This window comes from Sinocyclocheilus anshuiensis, unplaced genomic scaffold (assembly GCF_001515605.1).
Source record: "Sinocyclocheilus anshuiensis isolate Anshui unplaced genomic scaffold, SAMN03320099.WGS_v1.1 scaffold442, whole genome shotgun sequence".
NCBI classification, from domain to species: domain Eukaryota; kingdom Metazoa; phylum Chordata; class Actinopteri; order Cypriniformes; family Cyprinidae; genus Sinocyclocheilus; species Sinocyclocheilus anshuiensis.
Window position 1 is genome coordinate 1,687,969 of NW_015542354.1, and position 24,283 is coordinate 1,712,251.

At 37.6% G+C, this 24,283-nt stretch overlaps 1 protein-coding gene across 2 annotated transcripts in view; it reads right to left on the reverse strand.

The window, feature by feature from the left end:
• Positions 1 to 1,438: 1,438 nt before the first annotated feature.
• LOC107691611 (anosmin-1-like) overlaps positions 1,439 to 24,283 on the reverse strand; it is a 27,869-nt gene continuing 5,024 nt past the window's right edge. Inside the window, exons 2-14 of one of the 2 annotated variants that reach the window (XM_016490297.1) lie at positions 20,847 to 20,894; positions 15,222 to 15,284; positions 13,878 to 14,100; positions 12,993 to 13,177; positions 12,484 to 12,613; positions 12,099 to 12,295; positions 10,056 to 10,197; positions 9,796 to 9,912; positions 4,724 to 4,812; positions 4,061 to 4,232; positions 3,111 to 3,328; positions 2,153 to 2,297; positions 1,439 to 1,799 (exon numbers count right to left, since the gene is read on the reverse strand). In XM_016490297.1, coding sequence (XP_016345783.1) covers positions 1,750 to 1,799; positions 2,153 to 2,297; positions 3,111 to 3,328; positions 4,061 to 4,232; positions 4,724 to 4,812; positions 9,796 to 9,912; positions 10,056 to 10,197; positions 12,099 to 12,295; positions 12,484 to 12,613; positions 12,993 to 13,177; positions 13,878 to 14,100; positions 15,222 to 15,284; positions 20,847 to 20,894 — 1,779 coding nt within the window. In that variant the 3' untranslated portion in view covers positions 1,439 to 1,749. Of the gene's footprint in view, positions 1,800 to 2,152; positions 2,298 to 3,110; positions 3,332 to 4,060; positions 4,233 to 4,723; positions 4,813 to 9,795; positions 9,913 to 10,055; positions 10,198 to 12,098; positions 12,296 to 12,483; positions 12,614 to 12,992; positions 13,178 to 13,877; positions 14,101 to 15,221; positions 15,285 to 20,846; positions 20,895 to 24,283 lie in introns of both variants that reach the window. The other variant, XM_016490296.1, reaches the window with a different exon arrangement.

Here is a 24,283-nt window from a genome sequence, read left to right on the forward strand (position 1 = left end):
ACATAACACAACTGAATTGCATACATAAATAAATAAAAAACATACAGTATATACAGGAATTACATGACTGCAAACAAATATCTCTACAGCATATTGAGCACACACCCCACAAAACCCTCATAAACTTGAATGACATTTTCTTTTTAAAGAGCTGCAATATTTTTTCATTGAGTCCTCATTTGTTGCTATTGACACAAAGGGGATACAAACAGTAAATTTCCATGCTTAACGAACACATGCAAAACCACAAACAGTTGTATTGAGTCAGACAGGCTTATTTACAAGTCAAACCAAATTAGTCATCACATGCAATATTGGATTAAAGAGGCTCCATTTGCAGCGCTTAGGGTGTGGGTAACCAGTTTTTTAGGGAGGGTGCAAATCAAAGCATGTCTTTTAGGCAAATAACCACAAAGTTACAGTTTCAAATCCTTTTTTGTATTTGCACTTGTTTTGTTTTATCCTATGGCTTTTGCTTTTGATGCCCTAGTCTTTGTAGTATACTCAATTCTAATTAGTTTGTGGAAGCTGATCCCCCACAGGAAATTACTGGGGCTTTAAATATCGTAACGTCAATCAAAATTTGATCTTCAGATTACAGCAGGTCCCCATGTTGAGTTATGAGGCAGCTGACTGGCTCAAGCTGAAACGCGATTCGCAATTAACTGTTCTTTGGTTCGTCTGGTTCTCTGTGTTCCTGAGGAGTCACTTCTGGTCCAGGATGATTCATTGCAGTGTGGTCTTCAGTGCCGTTCTATCACCGACCTTAGATGGTGTTTCTTAATCCTGGGTTCTGCGAAGTTAAATATACACTAGAGTCAAGAGAGGAAAAGCAATGTATCTCAATTACATGATTTATTGGTTGACCTGCACATCAAAAGCTGGGGCCACTTGCACATGACATTTGACCTTCCTTGCAAGGGTTTGTCAGTTTGTGAATGATGCCGGGGGAACAGGCGCACACACACATACACACACATGCATGCACTCACACAGTTACAAATCCACATAACACAACTGAATTGCATACATAAATAAATAAAAAACATACAGTATATACAGGAATTACATGACTGCAAACAAATATCTCTACAGCATATTGAGCACACACCCCACAAAACCCTCATAAACTTGAATGACATTTTCTTTTTAAAGAGCTGCAATATTTTTTCATTGAGTCCTCATTTGTTGCTATTGACACAAAGGGGATACAAACAGTAAATTTCCATGCTTAACGAACACATGCAAAACCACAAACAGTTGTATTGAGTCAGACAGGCTTATTTACAAGTCAAACCAAATTAGTCATCACATGCAATATTGGATTAAAGAGGCTCCATTTGCAGCGCTTAGGGTGTGGGTAACCAGTTTTTTAGGGAGGGTGCAAATCAAAGCATGTCTTTTAGGCAAATAACCACAAAGTTACAGTTTCAAATCCTTTTTTGTATTTGCACTTGTTTTGTTTTATCCTATGGCTTTTGCTTTTGATGCCCTAGTCTTTGTAGTATACTCAATTCTAATTAGTTTGTGGAAGCTGATCCCCCACAGGAAATTACTGGGGCTTTAAATATCGTAACGTCAATCAAAATTTGATCTTCAGATTACAGCAGGTCCCCATGTTGAGTTATGAGGCAGCTGACTGGCTCAAGCTGAAACGCGATTCGCAATTAACTGTTCTTTGGTTCGTCTGGTTCTCTGTGTTCCTGAGGAGTCACTTCTGGTCCAGGATGATTCATTGCAGTGTGGTCTTCAGTGCCGTTCTATCACCGACCTTAGATGGTGTTTCTTAATCCTGGGTTCTGCGAAGTTAAATATACACTAGAGTCAAGAGAGGAAAAGCAATGTATCTCAATTACATGATTTATTGGTTGACCTGCACATCAAAAGCTGGGGCCACTTGCACATGACATTTGACCTCTCATACAACCCCTGACCTTTTCTTTCCGACGAACAAGAATTACTTTTCTCCTCTTCTCTCCCTTATTAAGATTTAAGTATTGGGCTGCAGTTCTTTGCACTGGAGAGGTCAGTGTGGTACAGAAACCACAAAAGATGTTCAATGGTAAATTGTGAAGTAAGTAAGAATGATGATGCCAAAATAGTATGTGCTGTGGAGGTACGCAAATGCCATCTTGTAAGTTTAAGTACTTACTGTAGTGCAGGACTGGCTTGCTGTGAGCTGGTGTCTGGAAGGTTCTGGAGGTTGCTGGGCCTTGTCCTCCTGCAGTGATCACCTGCACCTCAAGTCTGTAGAGAGATGCCAACTGAAGACCAGAAACTACCAAGATATTATGCTCCTGTTTGCGAAGAAAGAGAAGATATTTTAGTATATTCAAATTTGAGTCTGAGAAAGAATTAAAATGCAAATACACTATTGTTCAAAATATTGTTTTGGGGTTGAAAGATTAAAGATTTTTTAAATGCTCACTTATGCTCACCAAAGCTGCGTTTATTTGATCAAAAATACCATAAAAACAGCAATATTGTGAAATAGCATTACAATTCAAAATAACTCTTTTCCATTTGAATATATTTTACAATACGATCCTTCAGACATCACTCTAATGTGCTGATTTGCTGCTCAAGAAACATTTATTATTACTACCAATATTGAAAAATGTTGTGCTGCTTCATATTTGTATAGAAAAGGACTGTATTTATTTGAAATAAAAATCTTTTGTCACATTATAATTGTCTTTATTGTCACTTTTGATCAATTAATGCGACCTTACTGAATAAAATAATTAATATATTTAAAAACACCAAACTTTTGAATAGTACTCTACATTGTAGAAGAACTCCAGAATAAAAATAGCTACATTGTAGAAGAACTTTTGATATTAATACAATGAATACAATACATACAATACATTTATGGCTTAGTTTCTGAAATAATGTATGGAAACCAGAATAGAACAGCATGAACTGAGTTTAGAATGGTTTGAATTCAACTCAGAACTGTATGAATTCTACAGTATGTTGGTTTGGTGGTCTTACTGCTGGACCAGCACACTAATGCCCAAAACGAAAATATATCCCATGCTGGTGAACAGTGCAAAACACAACATACTGTATGCTTGTGACCAGCAATCATTATTAATGTGACTTACTGGAGGCAGGATTTGAGACTGGGATATGAGGCTGTTGGGCAGATGATTTCTGCGGCTCTCTGTGATGACCTCTGCCCATGTGACCTGATATCCTGTGACCTGCTGTGGCTGTTGAGGCATGGCCACCACCCATGAGAACAGGCCTGTCACATTCCCCATGTAGACGGAGAACGCTGCTGTCAGGTTCTCTGCCTTGACCAGGACCTTTGGAGGAACCACTGCTGATTGAGAGAACATAAAGAATCATATAAGACACATGAAACCATATACCAGTAATAGATGTAGGGCTTAAATGCATAACACTCAAAAAAAAAAAAAAGTGATGCTATTTTTTTTCTGAATTTTAATACTAAAATTATTTTGAGATTTCTGGGCATAGAGTCAAATATGTAACAATGTCACAACTGCCCTGATGTCAAAATGAAAATTGAATTGAATTGAATTAAACTGAACTCAATCAAATTGAATTGAATCCAAATGAATCCAATTTTAGTAAATCTCTTGAGAAGAAATTTTGGCATAATCTATTTTAATAAGAAATTATTATTTCTAGGTTAGGTTTTTTTTTTCTTTACAAAAATGGCAACAAAATTTAAGTGATCCACCCAACATGCAGAAACAATAATTAATTATTTAAAAAAATTATTGTGTACACTCAAATATTCAAGGTATAAGGAAATATGTAAATATGTAATGTGTGTGTATGTGTGTGTGTGTTTTAAACAATGAATCCTACATTATTACAAAGAGTACATTTGCAAGAAGATAAAGAAATTTGACAAACTAATTTGTAAAAGATTTTTCTGTTTCTTAACTATAGGCATTCTTACGTGTCATTGACCCACACATTTGATCCAACATACCTCATAAACAAAGCAGTTTTGTAAATTACGCTAAAGAATTGTAGCAACATAGTCATCTTGTTCTCAGAAATTCAATCTCAGAATTACCTGAGACTGTGGAGCAAGGGATGGGTTTGGGACTCTTGCTCTGGATGGTAGCACAGGACGGGGTGTAGAAGGTTGTGCTTTCTGCCTGGGCTTTACTCTTTGATCCTACGGGCTGGATGATCACCTTATACTTGCAAGAGAACTGAAGTCCAGGAAGGCTGGCGAAATTCTCCTGCTCAGTGACATGAGAAGAGAGCAAAAAGTGAGACCTTGTTCTAACTCCACTGAGAAGAATTCAAGTAGAAATATGATGACTGATCACCTATCACCACATCCATCACAGCTGTGGGCCACAAAGGGAAAATCTATAGTTTATGTTTTGCATATGTCAGTAAAGATTTATTTTCATGCTGATAAAGATATTCTCCACTTTTTCAATGTCGAAGACTTTAACACAATCACTCACATTGTAAATCACATAATTACACTGATAAAAATCATAACCTAAGGATGGTTAAAAATATTTTGTCTCATATTTCTCTGCGAATTAGTAAAGAAATCTTTCTGTGGATGTGCTTCCAAATGAAATTATGAGTTATGCGCCATGAATGATCAATGAACACCACAGGAACACTCTCCCAGAAAATTCATCTTATGTATGAGCTGTCAGAATGTGGCCTCGCACCTGTAGGGAGGATAGAAGACACATTCCTGACTGGTTACCTGGGTGATGAGCTTCTCCTGTGTTCTGGATCCATTGTGACTGCAGAATTCCGGAGACCACTGCACACGGTAACGATTCACGGTGGGATCTGAAAAGGAGAGATGGCAAAATATGAAGTGCCAGATTCTGAATGTGATTATGGAGGGCTCTGAGTGGGGGATGGTAAGTTTCTTTTGTTCCACTTCACTCACATATGCTGTTCCAGACCGATTTTTAGTCTGTGTGCTGCTTGGTGAAACGCAAACTGATGCTTTGCTCTTGTTTGGAACTATTTCAACTGTATGGACTGGCAGAAATTTTGTATAGGCTGGCCACATTTTATCTGATACTTAAGTTATTTTATATTAGCAATTTGAAATTGTAATTTACCCCAAAATTTAAATTCAAACTTCTTAAGTTTTGAATTTAATGTCATCATTTACTCACTCCCATGTCATCCAAAATTATTTGAATTTCTTTCTTTTTTTGGAACACCAAAGAAAATATTTAACAATGTTTTTTTTTTCTCTCTTTTTTTTTTGTCAATACAATTAAAGTCATCAGTGATATTTAAGACCCCACTGGCTTTCGATGTATAAGCAAAAACGGTGAAAAATTTCTTCAAAATATCTTCTTTTGTGTTCCACGGAAGAAAGAAAGTCTTGGTTTGAAACAACATTAGTAGGCCTAAATGATGATAGAATGTTCATCTTTGTATGAACTATCCCATTCAACACATCTGAACATTTTTTATAAATATTTAAAAACTTGGATAAGCCTTTCATTGCATTATTAAACTTTTTTTAAAATCTCATTATCAGTAAACGAACAGTTAAATATTCACTGATAATCATCAGTAATGATCTATTCAAACCAGTGATACGCCCTGTAGAGATCCCTGCTTTTTATTCATCCAGAAAATATGCAAAACAGTGCAAAATATGCAAAGCAAAGCAATCTTGATAATGTGCCTGACAGATCAGTATGAGATAAATCCGCTGGACACGCATTAGAGAGATTAAGGGATTTGACATGTGGCCAGTGCGACTCTTAAGTTATTGAAATTCAAAACAAAGGTCAATGACAAGATTTCAAGCACCATTTTACATGGCTTGGTATGAGTAAAATGTTTTTGTTTCTGTGACAGTTTTCATTTGTGAGTTTAATGTGGGATTATCTCATCACTCGTTGACAGAACGAAACGGTTTAAATGTAATTTGCTGCATGCGAAGTTAGGCTGAGACATGCCTCATCTGCTCATGTTGGCACACAAACAGCTCCACGCTTATTTCAAGAATGGTTCTTATCACAAACAAAGAGCTATTGTTCTTCATTTAATTACATATAATTCTGATTCTTAACTCTTTAATTAGCACTATGTTTACATAATTACATAGCATAGCTTTGAGGAAGGAAGACAGGAACAGGACTGATTCACAGATGAAAGATGTGGTCTATTGTGTATGTCATACCATTCTTTTTCCAGTAGACCCGGACCTGAAGCTGTCCATCTTGATAGAACGGAGTGCCCACGTCTAATAGATCTGACTGGGGTTTTATAAAGACCGGACTGTCTGTGGGTTCCAAATCTGCATGACATCAAATATGGGGAAAAAGTATAACGTTACAAATGGAAAACATTTACAGCTGTTTTCACTGTATTTCACAACACCCAAATGAGAGCTGTTATGTATCAAGCAAAGAAACGTACAGCAATTAAATAGTTTTGTACCAGATTGTCTTTGGCTTGTAGTAAACTGAAAAATGGCCTTGGAGCTCTTGAGAGGGACCTGACCCCAGTATGAAACCGCCTGCAACTCCACAGTGTAACTCCTGTTCTCTCTCAAGTCATCCAGCTCAGCATAGGTAGAGTCCTGCACACACACACATGCAAAACCCACAGGCAAGGATTAGTATAGTCACAGCAATCCAAATCCAAAACAAAAGAAAGAGAGAACGAATGGAAATGGAAGGTAAATCCATGTAGAATTTTTAACTACCCAATAATCTCATTTTAGGTGGAGGGCCATACAAAACAGCACCTTATGCATGTGAAAAATATTTTATTTGTTAATCCTTGGTGGACCCCAATCACAAAAAGTGCATGCAAAGTACATGCTCTTCTGGAGCAGATCCAGAATCAACTTCAGCTGGTTTAATGGCCAGTATTGGGAACAATTTATCTTTGGACTACATTTGCATGTGAGATAAGGGAATATTAATCAAATAAACATACTGACAAGAAAAAAGAGAAAACCCCTTATTGCTTATTGGTCTGCCTGGATAATTTAAGAAGCTTTAATATGCCATCTGAAAGTATCCCTGTTGAAAAATCCAGCATATGCTGGTTATGTATGTTTCGAAGCATGGCTGCTGGTTTGAGCTGGTTTAAATTGGTTCTTAGCTGGTCATGAGCTGGTTACAGCTGGTTATGTGCTTAGGACCAGCACATGACCAGCTAAGAACCAGCTTAAACCAGCTCATGACCAGCTAAGGACCAGCTTAAACCAGCTCAAACCAGCACCCATGCTTCAAAACATACCTAACCAGCATATGCTGTTTTTTTCAACAGGGATAACTGACTATAAACACAAAGTTAGGCCAAATAAAAGAAAACTGCTTAAAAATAAATGTTCCAAAAGGAATGTTTGCAGTGATTCCATAGAAGAATCCAAAGAACCTTTCAGTGAACAGCTCTTTGAAGAAAAAAAAATAATAATAATTTACTCATTTTAATTTATGGGCCTGCTGCTCAGTCAAATTCTGGCAGCATCAAATTAGCATTAATGTGTCACACAAGTATTCAGTGGAAACTATTATTATTATTACATAAGAATCTTCTTTCAAAAAAGAAACATGCTGACCTCAAAAATACTTTAATGTTAGTGTATAATGTACAACTTTTGTAGATAATAAAACTATTCTAAAAATGTATCATACCAATTTAAAAATCTCCAAAATCAAGTCCAATAACTTTGGTCTTGCTTTAGTCCAATAACATGAGATCTAATACTGTAGCTGAGTTACAGTTTAATATTAATAATACTATTAATCACATAAATCACAGTAATAGAGTACGCCAGAAAAGAACTGTGAAGTTATCAGAATTGGTTGTAATCTTATAATCACTGTGCACTAGAGTAATCTGTTTAAAATCAATTTGCAGCATATTTTTTTCCTATCATCTTGCAGAGCCAAACAGTAAAAGGAGCGTGGTTTACATTCGTCCGCATTCACTCAGCAGCTATTTAAAAAATGTCATTTTCTGAGGAAATTTCCATGTCCCTCAACTGACAGAGCCCTCAAATGCAAATATGAATCAACTGCCATCTCTTGGATTCCTAAAGAAGGAAAAAATAAACTCTTCAACATGATCTCATTGAAAGAAAAACAATTCAGCTGTTATTGAGAGATTTCCTTTTCTCAAGCACAACTAGAATTGATATGCTGTTTTTGGCTGTGTATCAAATGGAGCCCAGAAATGTTTGCATTTGCCAAGAGTGGTGATGCAATGCTGTACCACCCTAATTTGGTGTCTGAAGCCCTTGAAAATAGAGCTTGGTGTGATCAAAGGCCCAATCCTGAGTTGTTTATCTTGCACTTATTTGCACTAAGATTTCTAATTTGTTGTGGCTTGCTGAAAGAAGGGGCTGGGGAGTTAACCCTTGAGGGGTTTTGGGAACAATCCAATATATGAGAAAATGAAAGCATTAAAGGCTGACAGAAAAAGCAAATTGGTAGAGAGGGAGTGTGTGGGCAGATTATATGAATTACCCCATTTGTAATCTGTCTCCTCTTGAGTTTGGATGGTATAGTATGGTCAGAACAGCTCCAGGACAGTTTGTAGTAGTTAACAGGGATGTCTAAATCTGCAGACATGCTCCAGCTGAGGCGGACAGACACAGAGCGATCTGCACCAAAGGTCATGTCACTGACATGAAGTTCAGACGGTGCCGGGGGAGGGGCAGGATCTGAGAGAGGGTGAAATAAGGGGGAATAAAAATTAGCAAAAGGTTACAGTGCAGGCATTTCAGATAATAATATCAAATCTAAATAACATGAGAAAGGATAACATGCATTATATAAATGATTATTGTTATTTATTATGCTAAAGTAGATCCTAATAGGATGCCATTAGATTACAGTTTCTAGTTCTCACCTTTAGAGGATCTGAAGTGTCTGCTGGGTGTGGTGTATCCTCTGGTTCCATGAACATTGACCGCTGCCACTCTGAACTGGTACCAGCGACCGGGCCGGATGTCCGTCAGCCACACACGCTCTTCTGATGTCTACAGTACAGAAGCACAGATGAATGAGTGTAGGAGGGAGCATATAAATGACTGAAGGAAATTACATTAAAAAGATGACTGAATATATACTGAAATATTGCAAGGATCCCAAGGGAAGTTAAGAATTTCATTTTATGTTTGTTACCATATGTTGTTCTGGTAAATGTTTTATTATTTGCATTATAAATTATTTTAAATATATAGTTACATGTGATAAATGAATTGTAATTTTATGTGATGTATATTTTGTGTAATGCATATTTTTCACAGAAATGTACTGAAAAATTAAACCATAATTTTCAAATCTCGTGCAGTATGGTAGTGGACCTCCTAGCATCCTTTATTGAAGACCATGTAACACACATACACACACACTTACTCTAGCCACCACTTGCCACTCAGTTGCTCCATCCTCACTGGGGTGGATGCCGTAGTTCCACCTCCTCTGCAGAACATTCAGCACCGGCTCCGCTGACACATTGAACTTGGAGGACCAGCTTGTGAGTTTAATGTGGGATTATCTCATCACTCGTTGACAGAACGAAACGGTTTAAATGTAATTTGCTGCATGCGAAGTTAGGCTGAGACATGCCTCATCTGCTCATGTTGGCACACAAACAGCTCCACGCTTATTTCAAGAATGGTTCTTATCACAAACAAAGAGCTATTGTTCTTCATTTAATTACATATAACTCTTTAATTAGCACTATGTTTACATAATTACATAGCATAGCTTTGAGGAAGGAAGACAGGAACAGGACTGATTCACAGATGAAAGATGTGGTCTATTGTGTATGTCATACCATTCTTTTTCCAGTAGACCCGGACCTGAAGCTGTCCATCTTGATAGAACGGAGTGCCCACGTCTAATAGATCTGACTGGGGTTTTATAAAGACCGGACTGTCTGTGGGTTCCAAATCTGCATGACATCAAATATGGGGAAAAAGTATAACGTTACAAATGGAAAACATTTACAGCTGTTTTCACTGTATTTCACAACACCCAAATGAGAGCTGTTATGTATCAAGCAAAGAAACGTACAGCAATTAAATAGTTTTGTACCAGATTGTCTTTGGCTTGTAGTAAACTGAAAAATGGCCTTGGAGCTCTTGAGAGGGACCTGACCCCAGTATGAAACCGCCTGCAACTCCACAGTGTAACTCCTGTTCTCTCTCAAGTCATCCAGCTCAGCATAGGTAGAGTCCTGCACACACACACATGCAAAACCCACAGGCAAGGATTAGTATAGTCACAGCAATCCAAATCCAAAACAAAAGAAAGAGAGAACGAATGGAAATGGAAGGTAAATCCATGTAGAATTTTTAACTACCCAATAATCTCATTTTAGGTGGAGGGCCATACAAAACAGCACCTTATGCATGTGAAAAATATTTTATTTGTTAATCCTTGGTGGACCCCAATCACAAAAAGTGCATGCAAAGTACATGCTCTTCTGGAGCAGATCCAGAATCAACTTCAGCTGGTTTAATGGCCAGTATTGGGAACAATTTATCTTTGGACTACATTTGCATGTGAGATAAGGGAATATTAATCAAATAAACATACTGACAAGAAAAAAGAGAAAACCCCTTATTGCTTATTGGTCTGCCTGGATAATTTAAGAAGCTTTAATATGCCATCTGAAAGTATCCCTGTTGAAAAATCCAGCATATGCTGGTTATGTATGTTTCGAAGCATGGCTGCTGGTTTGAGCTGGTTTAAATTGGTTCTTAGCTGGTCATGAGCTGGTTACAGCTGGTTATGTGCTTAGGACCAGCACATGACCAGCTAAGAACCAGCTTAAACCAGCTCATGACCAGCTAAGGACCAGCTTAAACCAGCTCAAACCAGCACCCATGCTTCAAAACATACCTAACCAGCATATGCTGTTTTTTTCAACAGGGATAACTGACTATAAACACAAAGTTAGGCCAAATAAAAGAAAACTGCTTAAAAATAAATGTTCCAAAAGGAATGTTTGCAGTGATTCCATAGAAGAATCCAAAGAACCTTTCAGTGAACAGCTCTTTGAAGAAAAAAAAATAATAATAATTTACTCATTTTAATTTATGGGCCTGCTGCTCAGTCAAATTCTGGCAGCATCAAATTAGCATTAATGTGTCACACAAGTATTCAGTGGAAACTATTATTATTATTACATAAGAATCTTCTTTCAAAAAAGAAACATGCTGACCTCAAAAATACTTTAATGTTAGTGTATAATGTACAACTTTTGTAGATAATAAAACTATTCTAAAAATGTATCATACCAATTTAAAAATCTCCAAAATCAAGTCCAATAACTTTGGTCTTGCTTTAGTCCAATAACATGAGATCTAATACTGTAGCTGAGTTACAGTTTAATATTAATAATACTATTAATCACATAAATCACAGTAATAGAGTACGCCAGAAAAGAACTGTGAAGTTATCAGAATTGGTTGTAATCTTATAATCACTGTGCACTAGAGTAATCTGTTTAAAATCAATTTGCAGCATATTTTTTTCCTATCATCTTGCAGAGCCAAACAGTAAAAGGAGCGTGGTTTACATTCGTCCGCATTCACTCAGCAGCTATTTAAAAAATGTCATTTTCTGAGGAAATTTCCATGTCCCTCAACTGACAGAGCCCTCAAATGCAAATATGAATCAACTGCCATCTCTTGGATTCCTAAAGAAGGAAAAAATAAACTCTTCAACATGATCTCATTGAAAGAAAAACAATTCAGCTGTTATTGAGAGATTTCCTTTTCTCAAGCACAACTAGAATTGATATGCTGTTTTTGGCTGTGTATCAAATGGAGCCCAGAAATGTTTGCATTTGCCAAGAGTGGTGATGCAATACTGTACCACCCTAGTTTGGTGTCTGAAGCCCTTGAAAATAGGGCTTGGTGTGATCAAAGGCCCAATCCTGAGTTGTTTATCTTGCACTTATTTGCACTAAGATTTCTAATTTGTTGTGGCTTGCTGAAAGAAGGGGCTGGGAAGCTTAACCCTTGAGGGGTTTTGGGAACAATCCAATATATGAGAAAATGAAAGCGTAAAATGCCGAGAGAAAACGCGACTGGCCAGAGAGGGAGTGTGTGGGCAGACCAGATGAATTACCCCATTTGTAGTCTGTCTCCTCTTGAGTTTGGATGGCATAGTATGGTCAGAACAGCTCCAGGAGAGTTTGTAGTGGTTAACAGGGATGTCTAAATCTGCAGACATGCTCCAGCTGAGGCGGACAGACACAGAGCGATCTGCACCAAAGGTCATGTCACTGACATGAAGTTCAGACGGTGCCGGGGGAGGGGCAGGATCTGAGAGAGGGTGAAATAAGGGGGAATAAAAATTAGCAAAAGGTTACAGTGCAGGCATTTCAGATAATAATATCAAATCTAAATAACATGAGAAAGGATAACATGCATTATATAAATGATTATTGTTATTTATTATGCTAAAGTAGATCCTAATAGGATGCCATTAGATTACAGTTTCTAGTTCTCACCTTTAGAGGATCTGAAGTGTCTGCTGGGTGTGGTGTATCCTCTGGTTCCATGAACATTGACCGCTGCCACTCTGAACTGGTACCAGCGACCGGGCCGGATGTCCGTCAGCCACACACGCTCTTCTGATGTCTACAGTACAGAAGCACAGATGAATGAGTGTAGGAGGGAGCATATAAATGACTGAAGGAAATTACATTAAAAAGATGACTGAATATATACTGAAATATTGCAAGGATCCCAAGGGAAGTTAAGAATTTCATTTTATGTTTGTTACCATATGTTGTTCTGGTAAATGTTTTATTATTTGCATTATAAATTATTTTAAATATATAGTTACATGTGATAAATGAATTGTAATTTTATGTGATGTATATTTTGTGTAATGCATATTTTTCACAGAAATGTACTGAAAAATTAAACCATAATTTTCAAATCTCGTGCAGTATGGTAGTGGACCTCCTAGCATCCTTTATTGAAGACCATGTAACACACATACACACACACTTACTCTAGCCACCACTTGCCACTCAGTTGCTCCATCCTCACTGGGGTGGATGCCGTAGTTCCACCTCCTCTGCAGAACATTTAGCACCGGCTCCGCTGACACATTGAACTTGGAGGACCAGCGCACTTCCAACACTCCAGACTCCAGCTCCTCAAAGACCAGCTCCTTCCTGGGCTTCAGAGGAGCACCTGAAGGTAAAGAAGAACAGCAAATCTCAACCTGAGAAAGAACAATCTGGACATGCCTTTATAACATCCAGTAGTCTATCAGGAACAATATATTCATACTTGCTTTAGTTTGCACAACAAATATGCTTGTTGTTTTCTATCTGCTGTGACCCTTCAAAGGATATATGGCACATGATAATCCAATCTGCATGTTTTCCAAAAATCCAATTATGGTTATTTTCAGCAAATTTCTTACATTTTGAAACAGAACACTTTTTTAATTTGTAAGAAAAATGATAAATCAGATGTTAAAGAGTTATATCAGTGGTTCTGAAAGTTTTTGACTCCATTTTTGACTCCTTTTGGATTATTTGTTAATTATTGTGATGTTTTTATCAGCTGTTTAAACTCTCATTCTGACGGCACCCATTCACAACAGAGGATCTATTGGTGAGTAAGTGATGTAATGCTAATTTTCTCCAAATCTGTTTCCATGAAGAAATAAAGTCATCTACATCTCAGATGGCCCAATAGTGATTAAATTTTCAGCCAATTTAAATTTTTGGGTGAACTATTCCTGTAACAGCTATTCGCTCCAGATAGCAGGGATAAAATGCAAAAAGGTACAAGTTTAATGGTATCGTCCACAGCTGGGATTCAAATCTAAGTGATAACTGGGTTAAGTCAGCTATCTATCATCAGGTTCAGTAGCAGGTCTTACCCCTGTAGAGGTTCTTAGGGGACTGGCATGTGTGTCCACAGCCATTTGGGCAGCATTTCTTCTGGGCTGAACACTCTCCATCTTCCTCACATCCCTCCACACAGGCAGCTGCAAAGCCACTGGCTCTCTCCGGCGCAGGACAGTCACCCTGTTTCACCACCATCACTGATCGCAGGAACTCACAGCTCGTCACACACTCGCCATGACGCTTGGGAAATGCGTGCTGAGGAGATGTCATAGTGTACAGGACCAAACTTTAACACCTGCATATCACAGTCTTACAACCTAGCAATTAATTTATGTGACATTAATTTGTCTATGGATTTTGGATTCTGCACACTTTGAGTCCCATTCAGTCACACCATATGCATGCATGTACAGGTGCATCTCAATAAATTAGAATGTCGTGGAAAAGTTCATTTCAGTAATACATATAACCTGTGTGTCTACGGCTTATATATTAACTTACATTAATTTAACTTATATTATTGCGGGAAAGGTAACATAACATAACATAACATAGCATAGCATAACATAACATAACATAACATAACATAACATAACATATAACATAACATAACATAATATAATATTCATCCATTAATTTATTTTCCAAACAGCTTGTTCTATGTACGGCCATAGAGATTCTGGAGCCTATCCCATCTTATATTGGAAATGTAATTATTGAAAATTATATTACTGAAAATGTTTTCAGAGAAAAAAAAATGGTCTAAGATAGGTTCTACATAAAAAATGTAGACTTTCACATGCAGTTTAAATCTATATGAAAGGTGTATTGTTTTTCAGCTGGCTTTGGGAATGGATTTTCTTGTTTTTGGCACTATGTTCAACACAAGATGATTACAAGATTTACATGCGTTGTGAATGAGTGGATTTCATGTTGCTTAATCTTATACAAGTCTAAAATGATGGATGAAGGTCCTGATCAATACTGGCAAATGAAAGAACTAATATTCATTGTTTTAAGTCCCCATTGCCCTCAACAGTGCATTCATGGCCAAAGAAACAGGAAAAGCTAGATGTTACTAAGCCAAGAGTTTTAAATTGTAGAGAAACGCCACAATAACAGGATTCAAGACCAAAGAGAAATGATCAAATAAATTCTCAGACTGTTTCAAAAGAAGATCAGAGCAAAACATTATCATGTTGAACAATGGGAGACCACTTAAACGGTAGCCAAGTCTGTCAGGAAAAACAATAGAGGATTAATATTTGGAAAACCAGAACACCAAGGTCAGCCATTTGTGTCAGGTTTTTTTTTCTTTCTTGTTGAGAGCACATCCCAGAAACTACTAGATCTGTTAAGAATGCTGCGGTCTGTACCTCACATAAATCTCGACAAGGTCCGTCTTTCAACTCCCAGGAGTCTTTGCATGGCTCCAGGCACTGTGAACAGACAGCAGAGGTCTGAGTATCAGGAAGCAGTTTCGAATGACTCTGGTATTACTATTTTTCATACAATCACAGTCAAATATGTTAAAGTCAAAAGCATTTACTCTGTGCAGGGGTATCACAATATACCGCTTGTGACAATAACCAGGATATTTAAAAAATATATATTGATATCATGGTAATATTACACACTAATACCATAAATAAACCATCACTTGTAATTGGATGACACTCCGAAACAGAAATAAGAAATAGATGCAATGTGTAGTTACAACTGCCACACAAAATTATGTTGGAGGAGATGACAGACAAAAACAAGTTAATCTACCCACATCTGACAAAAGTTAGCTTGCCAATGTGGGAGTTAAAGATGAATTTGACTAACAGCATAATGCATATTTTCCCAAAAGTACTATAGATATCGCAATAACATCATAATCGTGAACTCTTTTGGCTGTGCTAATCGTGTAGTGAAAATCTGATATTTGTTGCTGCTGATCTGATTCGCAGTCAGCATTTTTATAGTTCGCAAATCATTCACACAAAGGTTCTTATATCATTTTTTGTTGTTTTTGATCATACATCATTTCGTAGGTGTTTGAAGTCTGTCATTACCTTCTCAGCAACTTGGAAGTGTCAGCAGAGAGATCCCTGAACGTTTTCCGATCACTGACATTTGCATTCAGCATTTAAATCACATGCCAAAATTCTTTCATTTCGATGTCTATACCTGCCTCTCTCCTTTGCTCTTTCTCCTTCACTCGCTCTCTCATCTTCTATTCTCCTTTCCATAAATTTGACACTTCACTTCCTGCATGAGTGAGCGTGGCTGCCTCTGGGGAATTCACATTTCCAATTTCATGCCACGATGAGACACAGCAGTCACTATGGCGCTGGGGCTAAACATTGCTCTGCAGGAGCATGCTGGGAACGAGATGTGAACATTACACATTACGCTGATCTAGTAGCCGTCTTTACTCCAATGGTCACATTTTCAGAACAGCATGAATGGACCTTTACCACCACCTTGGGAAAACGTACACTTCCTTCCGAAGGAAAGATTCTGCAGATGTCAGTTAGAGAGAGTTTCACATTAAAATGCTTGTTAATCCAGGGATTTAGTATCAGGAGGAAACGATAAGGTGTGTGTATGTTGGTGTGTGCATGCCTGTGTAAATTGTTAATATATCTGTGTTTGTGTCAGAGGGAACCGATGTTATCCTGGGGCGATGTTTCTGAGTGAGAATGAGAGTGGGAAACACATTTATCTGGGAGGGCAGTAAAAATGCACACCTTTTAAAGACTGCTTGGGCTCGGGTGGCGCGGTCATCGGAAACTATGAATAATGGGAGCGGCACAGGGGCAGTTAGAGGCAGCAGAGGAGGCAGTTTTATGGAGCTCAGAGCGGCCAGAGCCCTGCTGAGATCGCCTGGAGCTTGTGTGCTCCAACACACGAAACGCTGTCTCAGAGTCGCCTGTGCAGCTGAGAGAATTCAGCTTTGCCTGCTTCTGTTTCCCATGCGTGCAAATATCAATTAATCATGCACACCACATTATGCCACATGAAATAAAACATGACATTTCAAGCATTGCATAATTAAAGTTTAATTTACAGTCTAGACCTTATGCAGTACTAACGTTTACTGCATGTTTATCATTTGCAATAAGTGTAAAACACAAGCCAATTAGTATGAAATGACTGGAGTTACAGAGATCAATGGCCCTTATTTTCATGTCCAGATCTATTCATTAATATTTTTTTTATTTTTATAAAAAGTACTTTATACTATTGAATGAGAACAAGTGAATTAGACTGATTTCAAATCATGACACTGTATTGTTTCCTGTAAAGCTGCTTTATACTTGATATTGAAGTTGCAATTACAACCAATTTATTTTTCCCAATATAATAATAATTAAGAATAAATATAATAATAAAGAAAATTGTCTCATTTAAAGAATTTAATGATGATGATTATCCCTTTTCTTTATCATGGACATGTTATTTGATCCACACATAAATTATTAACATGATTTTTAAACTTATTATACTTCTATCAGATAAAAACTGTTGAGTCTTATTCATTACATTGATTCTGCAGCACTATATGCGATATATAATGCAGTATTTGATAAACATCTACGTCTCCTCGCTCAATACTCTGCAGGTAATGCATTTTTGTGCAATGCTGCTGATGTCGATGCAAGAAAATTACCTCCTACCCACACACTTTATAATTGATCAGATATTATTCATACCTCATATGACAAGTAGATTCATTGGCCTCTTTATAAACTACAATCTCATTCACCCTCACCCTTAAACCTAAACCACTGTAAACAATAGCTTGTTCTGAGGATCGCCACATTCACAACCCTAGTCTCATTTATCAGTCTCTCAAATACAGCACTCAATGGCTCATTCCCTTTGTGTAGTGGCCCTTTATGATGCATTGCATGTTGGTGGAAAAAGCACAGCACAGATCTAAGCTATAAATCACTTAAAGTATTCCAATCCTGCAATGCTGGGTTTAAATGGCTTTCACCTTTCTAAAGCCACCTTTTGGCTTGTGCCAAACCCACTACGCTTTTGTCCGTGAGGCACCTGTAATCTCCATGAAAGCGTTCGCTCCCAGTGTCTTTATTGTAGCCTAGCGCCAGTTAGTTTTCCGCCCCATTTCAGTCTCAAATCAAGCATTCCCTTCTACCGTACAAAATAAAGGTTATTTAGGAGCTGCGGACATAGAGATCGAGCTGAGGAGAAGCCTTGGGTGAGTTCCAGTTCAGCTAAGATGCATTGCCCTTGAACAAACCCAGACAAGTTTTGTACTTTTTAGCATTAGGTGAAAAATAAGACCTGTCTCTTTTGAATAAAATTGAAAAATCTGACATGGCGCCCTCTATAAGTGAGTTTGGACGATGCTTGCTTTGGGTGTTTAATGCTAGGATGGAATGTGAGAATCCCAGCCATGTCTGTGGCAAACATTCGGCCAAATTGCAGTTACAAAAGAAGGCTCCAGTCCTTGTTTAAACTAGCACTGAGACGCTCACTTTGCCAGCCTCAGCAAATTATGTAGAGCAACTGTAATTGAAATCTTGCCCATGTCATGAAAATTGCTTGCACTCTCGGTTTTGCAATTGCATTGATGCTGCAGCATTAATACTTGAACCAGCGATTAGACTGGAGGGTAAGAGAATTGTCAAGGCACACAAATTATTTCGGTGGCATTTGAATACCAAATGCCTAAAGGCCACTTGCTGCGGAAGCATAATAACTTTCAAGAGCAGATCTTCGATTTGAGGGCCATCTGTGTACTTTAACATTTGTCGTTTGAATTGGAGGAATTGCTGTATGTAGTTATAGCACGCTAATCGCTTTGAAGAGTACTTCAGTGGAGAGCTGGTCAAGCGCTGTCTGAGTATAGTTATTATAATTCAAAAGCTGATGAGAGGAGACCACTAGGTCAATTCTAGGCAAGAAGCAAGTTAACAAACTAGCTTCTGAGCAGGAACATCTAATGCAGGGGTGCCCAAACTCGGTCCTGGAGGGCCGGTGTCCTGCAGAGTTTAGCTCCAACCCCAATTAAACACACCTGAACCAGCTAATCAAGCTCTTATAGGCATACTAGAAACTTACCAGCAGGTGTGTTGAGGCAAGTTGGAGCTAAACTCTGCAGGACACCGGCCCTCCAGGACCGAGTTTGGGCACCCCTGATCTAATGTCTGAGGCAGGATTTTGAAGCACAAGTCTAGTTTGTAAACACTCTATTAGGAGTATTAATGCTTGTTTGTGTACACAGGCTGAATGCAAATGCTAGTTCTGGAATGAAGCGGGAAACAAGGTCAGGAAAACAAAAGCTGCAGTCTGCTTTGTGTCTGTATGCAGTGATATGATACAGCTCTTTAATCAGACGTGCACACTTTGTAGTGAGATTTAAACACTTTTAGAGGCCTATTCACCTGAATGTGGCATAAAAGCCAGTGGAAGTGAATTAGGTCTGTAATTCCAGAGCAAACCATCAATGTTATGCAAAAAACTCAAACTTATCGTGCACAGAGACTCATAAATAAGTGTCACATGATCCTTCAGAAATAATTATGCTTATTTGCTGCTCAAGAAACATTTCTTATTATTATTGATGTATCTTCTTCATATTTTGTGGAAATAGTGATGCACTACTATTCAAAAGTTTGTGGTAAGATTTAAAAAAAAAAAAGGAGAAAAAATACTCAAAATTTGATTGAGTAATCAATTTCAATTTATTACTCAATCAAATTTTTAGTTTTTTTTTTTCTTTTTTTTTTTAATCTTACCATAAACTTTTGAATAGTAGTGCATGTGGTTTCCACAAAAATATTAAGTGGGTTTCTTAACATTGATAATAATAAGAATCATTATCCAAAAACATATGAGTGTAAGTTATATAAGTTACCCAACTGAAAGTCTGTGCACTCAGACAACCCGCAAAATAAGAAAATACGTAGTTTTGTACATCTCTTCTCATAATCACAAAACTAACCACATTATTTGAGACACATAGGGTTTCAAAAGCACACTGTCATGAAGCATTTGGGCTTCTGACTGACTGTGGATCCTGTATAATGAGCAGAAAAAGTTTAAAAGGCATTGTCCTCGTTTGAATCCAATGGAAGAAACTCTCTGGAGAACGCAGTAAAAATCCATGAACCAGTTGGCCAAATGTTTTCATGGATCGTAGAAGAGAGGTCAGAACCCTGGCTGTTCCAGTGAACTTACCCCGAGGGTGATATGAATACACGTGCTGCACTCTTTCCAACCATATGCACACATACATCAATGCATTAAAGATCTCAAATCCTTAAAGCCGCCCCTCAAGCCATGAAAAGTCTGCTTAGGCACTTAACTGTAACATGCACAATCATGAACTGTTTCGAAATTTTTTAAAACATCCAGATGTACATTCAAGAAGGTTTTCTGTGTGGCATTGTTCGGACTGCAATAGCTGGTTGATATGTAAAGGAATGCAAGCGCAGAGCATTGAAAGGAAAGCGGCCCTCCTCTTTAACAATACATCAAAAGGAGCTTTACATAATACCACAGTGAAATGTGTGGAAAATCTGCATTGGCAACATGTCAGCTCTATTCCCCCCGTGCTACCGGCATATTATTGTTATTTAATGACTAGGCTGCTAGAGCATGTTAATGTCCTCATTAAGAAAAGTGGGTTGAGTTCTTTACTGAAATTAGCATTTCGCCTTGAAGTGAAAAAGGAAAATAACACCAGCTGTATATAACGCGAATCAAAACACATAGCCTTTCGACTCCATTTGTATCAGTCTCATTACAGACGTGAACTATAGCTTTGCTAGTGAATCATAATCTCATTTCTGTACGACAACCAACTAGCACAGATATAATAGTCCAAGGCGGTAGCTGACAAATACAGTAGCTTTTACGATGATGTATGATGTCATTACAGGAGGTGCGCAGGCATACCAATGTTTTACAGTGACAGATCTGTGTTGGCTTTTATGTCAAGCTGCTGTGAAATGCTGTGTAATTTTGACAGAAATTACCTTTGCACACTGTTTATGGCTCTGACACCATCCAAGGGATCCATTATTCTGCGGACAGAAGAGACAGATGGAATTGCGTGTCAGAATGCTGTAATCACCAGTCACATCAGACAGCCTCATTTGAATTTCGTTATTTTAATGTGCCCCTGCTGAGCAGAGAGACTTTAAAAAGGAAATGTCCTATTATGAAGGCATTGCTCTTATTTAAAAACACCGCCCTGACTACGGCAATGTAAAATTGCTCATAAACCAGAACAGGTCCCCTCCCTTATTAAGAAGACTAGCCAGGGCACCCGAGCACAGAAACGGCAGAAATCACTCATCGGCACCTGGAATCACAAACTTGTTTGCATAGCAGATCTCGGAATGTTCTGTAGCGTGTCAGGAATTGTAAAAGAGTTTGGCTTATCTGAATAACACTAGCTTATATGCAGCATATTTGATTGGCAGAGCACAGGATTGCGCCATCAATGGACTAGTCAGCAGCATAAGCATGGTTTGTTCACATGCACGTTATGCATGTGCTCACATCTGAACTGCACAAACATATTCTCATATAATAACTGGTATTGGGTCAATGACGTATAAGAGCATACATGATAATAAATATATATATGTGTGTGTGTGTGTGTGTGTGTGTGTGTTTATTTATTTATCATGTGGTGTAACCATCAAATAAAAAGTAATAATAGATTCTCCTAACACATGACACACCTAACACACATGAACGCATAAAAATAAATAAATAAACAAACAAACAAACACATAACTATATTATCTAAGGTAAAAAGACTTTTAAACAAATATCAGGAATTCAATTTAGATCAATTTCTATCAATTTATAAATATCATTACATTTTTATCATTACAATTGTACAACCTGAATTAACCATCATAAAACCATCAAATTACCTGATATTTTAGGAGACATATTGACCTTATTAATTGCCTAAGTTTATTTTTTCTTAATTTTCTTCATGTTGGTTAGACCACAAGACTTTGTTGGTCACTCCATATGACTCTGATTTGGCAGGTAATAAGGTTTTCTTCTTAAAAAAATGTCCTTAATGAGGATAGTTGCATCACCCTTTATAAAAGTCATGATCATTCTTAAATGTGTATTCAAGTTACTGTAAGCACAAATTGCATTTTTATTGTATTTTTGAACAAATGAATGGAACAGAAAAAAATGAATGTCACGCCATTGACCCAATTTCTTTACTTTATAATTATGTACTACACTTCTATATTATGAAGTACTAAAACTATACTTCTAAAACTAACTATTGGAGCCTGGGAAAAAAGGTTAAGATCGAGTGAAGCATGGACTGAAGATCAAATGACAAATCAATGGCAGTCAAACAGGATATTGAGACAGCTGAAAGATTTGTGTATTTCCACGTAACTGTCTGCATAACGCTGACAGATCAGACGTTCTCCGAACCACATCAAATACTCTCTAATTTCCCGTAATCATTAATCATCAGTGATAGCTCCTCATAGCTCGATGTTACAGCACAACTTGACATTCAGCTCAGCCCATTCAAATTAACCCATGACCCCGGTCTCCATTCGATACTAGAGGAAGGGGGATAATTGCCAAAATGGCTTCCCCCCTCGGGAGACAGCGTAAGTGGGCTTTAGGGATGTGGACACGAAGACAATGATCAGCACATATGAAAAGCATTCATTCTGGGTCAGTCCCTTCTCGGACAGCAGAATGAAGGCAGCTGTTCAGGAACATTAGCTGCTGTTTGAGCTCTGGAAGGCTTTGAACGCATTGTGGAATCAGTGAAGACAATGAGGAGCTTCTAGACCAGTGTCTAATTTGATAGCATCTCCAGATGGACAGCTTGCTGTAGAATAAAGCATTTGATAACAGAGACTGATGTGCATAGCTTCCTTTTGCGCTGATGTCTGGCCCAGATAACAAGAAGACATTGACAGGGCATTTGAAGAGAGGAAATGATTTCATTTGAATGGATATATAGATCTGGAGGATTTTTATTGGATGTCTTTTAAAGGTCCGGGTAATTACAGACATTGGTTTAGTCCATGTTTAAAGGTTTAGTATGCCAAAAACACCTTGAAGTTATTATTCTGAATCATATTAGCCTATGCATGGAACAATAATAAAGGGAATAGTACTGTTGATACTGAATAATGTTTGACAATCACTCAGTCAGCTTTTTTAATAATAAACACTCAATAAAATATCTGCAATGTTACAGAATTTCAGCAATAGAATTGTAAATGAATTTGAATATCTAGCTAGTCTATTTCTGGGTCGGATGTAGGTGCTCATGATAAAGATCCGGAATCTTTGAGTGTTTTTATTCAATTGAGTGTTTTTATACATATAAATTCACCCTGTGTGTGAAGGACACGAGGATGAATATAATCACAGTAACAAGGGAGTTTGTTGACAGCAGACAAAAAGTGCAGACACACGCACAAAGATCCCCCTCCACATATCTATGTGCACACACAAATATAAAAGGCATGCACACACAAATACACAAAGGAAGCCTCTAAAACACACTCCTCTTCTACACTCCCACCCAAACCCTACCACGGTCTGTCATAACCAACATAAACAGAGAAGCAAGTAACTTTAAACTTCTAATGAAAACCCCAACCGCTGTGTTGAGACTGGGGCTGGCAGAGATTTGTACAGTTGTGCCTCCAGTTTTCCAATCCTGTGCATCTGTTTGTTTATAGACAGAACTCCTCTGGGTGAATGCTTAGGAATTCAAATGGATGAGCTGGTGAGTGAGTTTGCTTGTGTTCACTAAGGGTATAACTCTACAAATAACTGTCATTTAACTAAAGAAAGCGGCTTTAGTTGATCTGAGGTGTAGAATGATGGTCCATTTACACACAGATTTCTTTATCTCCAAGATAAAAAAATCTGTGTGTAAATGGACCATCATTCTACACCTCAGATCAACTAAAGCCGCTTTCTTTAGTTAAATGACAGTTATTTGTAGAGTTATACCCTTAGTGAACACAAGCAAACTCACTCACCAGCTCATCCATTTGAATTCCTAAGCATTCACCCAGAGGAGTTCTGTCTATAAACAAACAGATGCACAGGATTGGAAAACTGGAGGCACAACTGTACAAATCTTATATATATATATATATATATATAAGTGAGTAAGCAGCTTATATAAGTAATTTATTTAACGTATTATTTGTATAATTTCTATACTTTTACAACCATTCAATCTTAGCTCTTCCTCCTGACCATTTTGAGACCATGAATTTAGACCGTTTTTGCATTTAATATCCAAAATTCACATTGCATAACAACAACAACAATAATAATAATAATACATATTATGCTTTTAATAAATGTAGTATTACAATACAATTTAATATTATAATACTGTGTGTCAAAAGCAGAAGTAAAACAATAACATCACTAACATCAA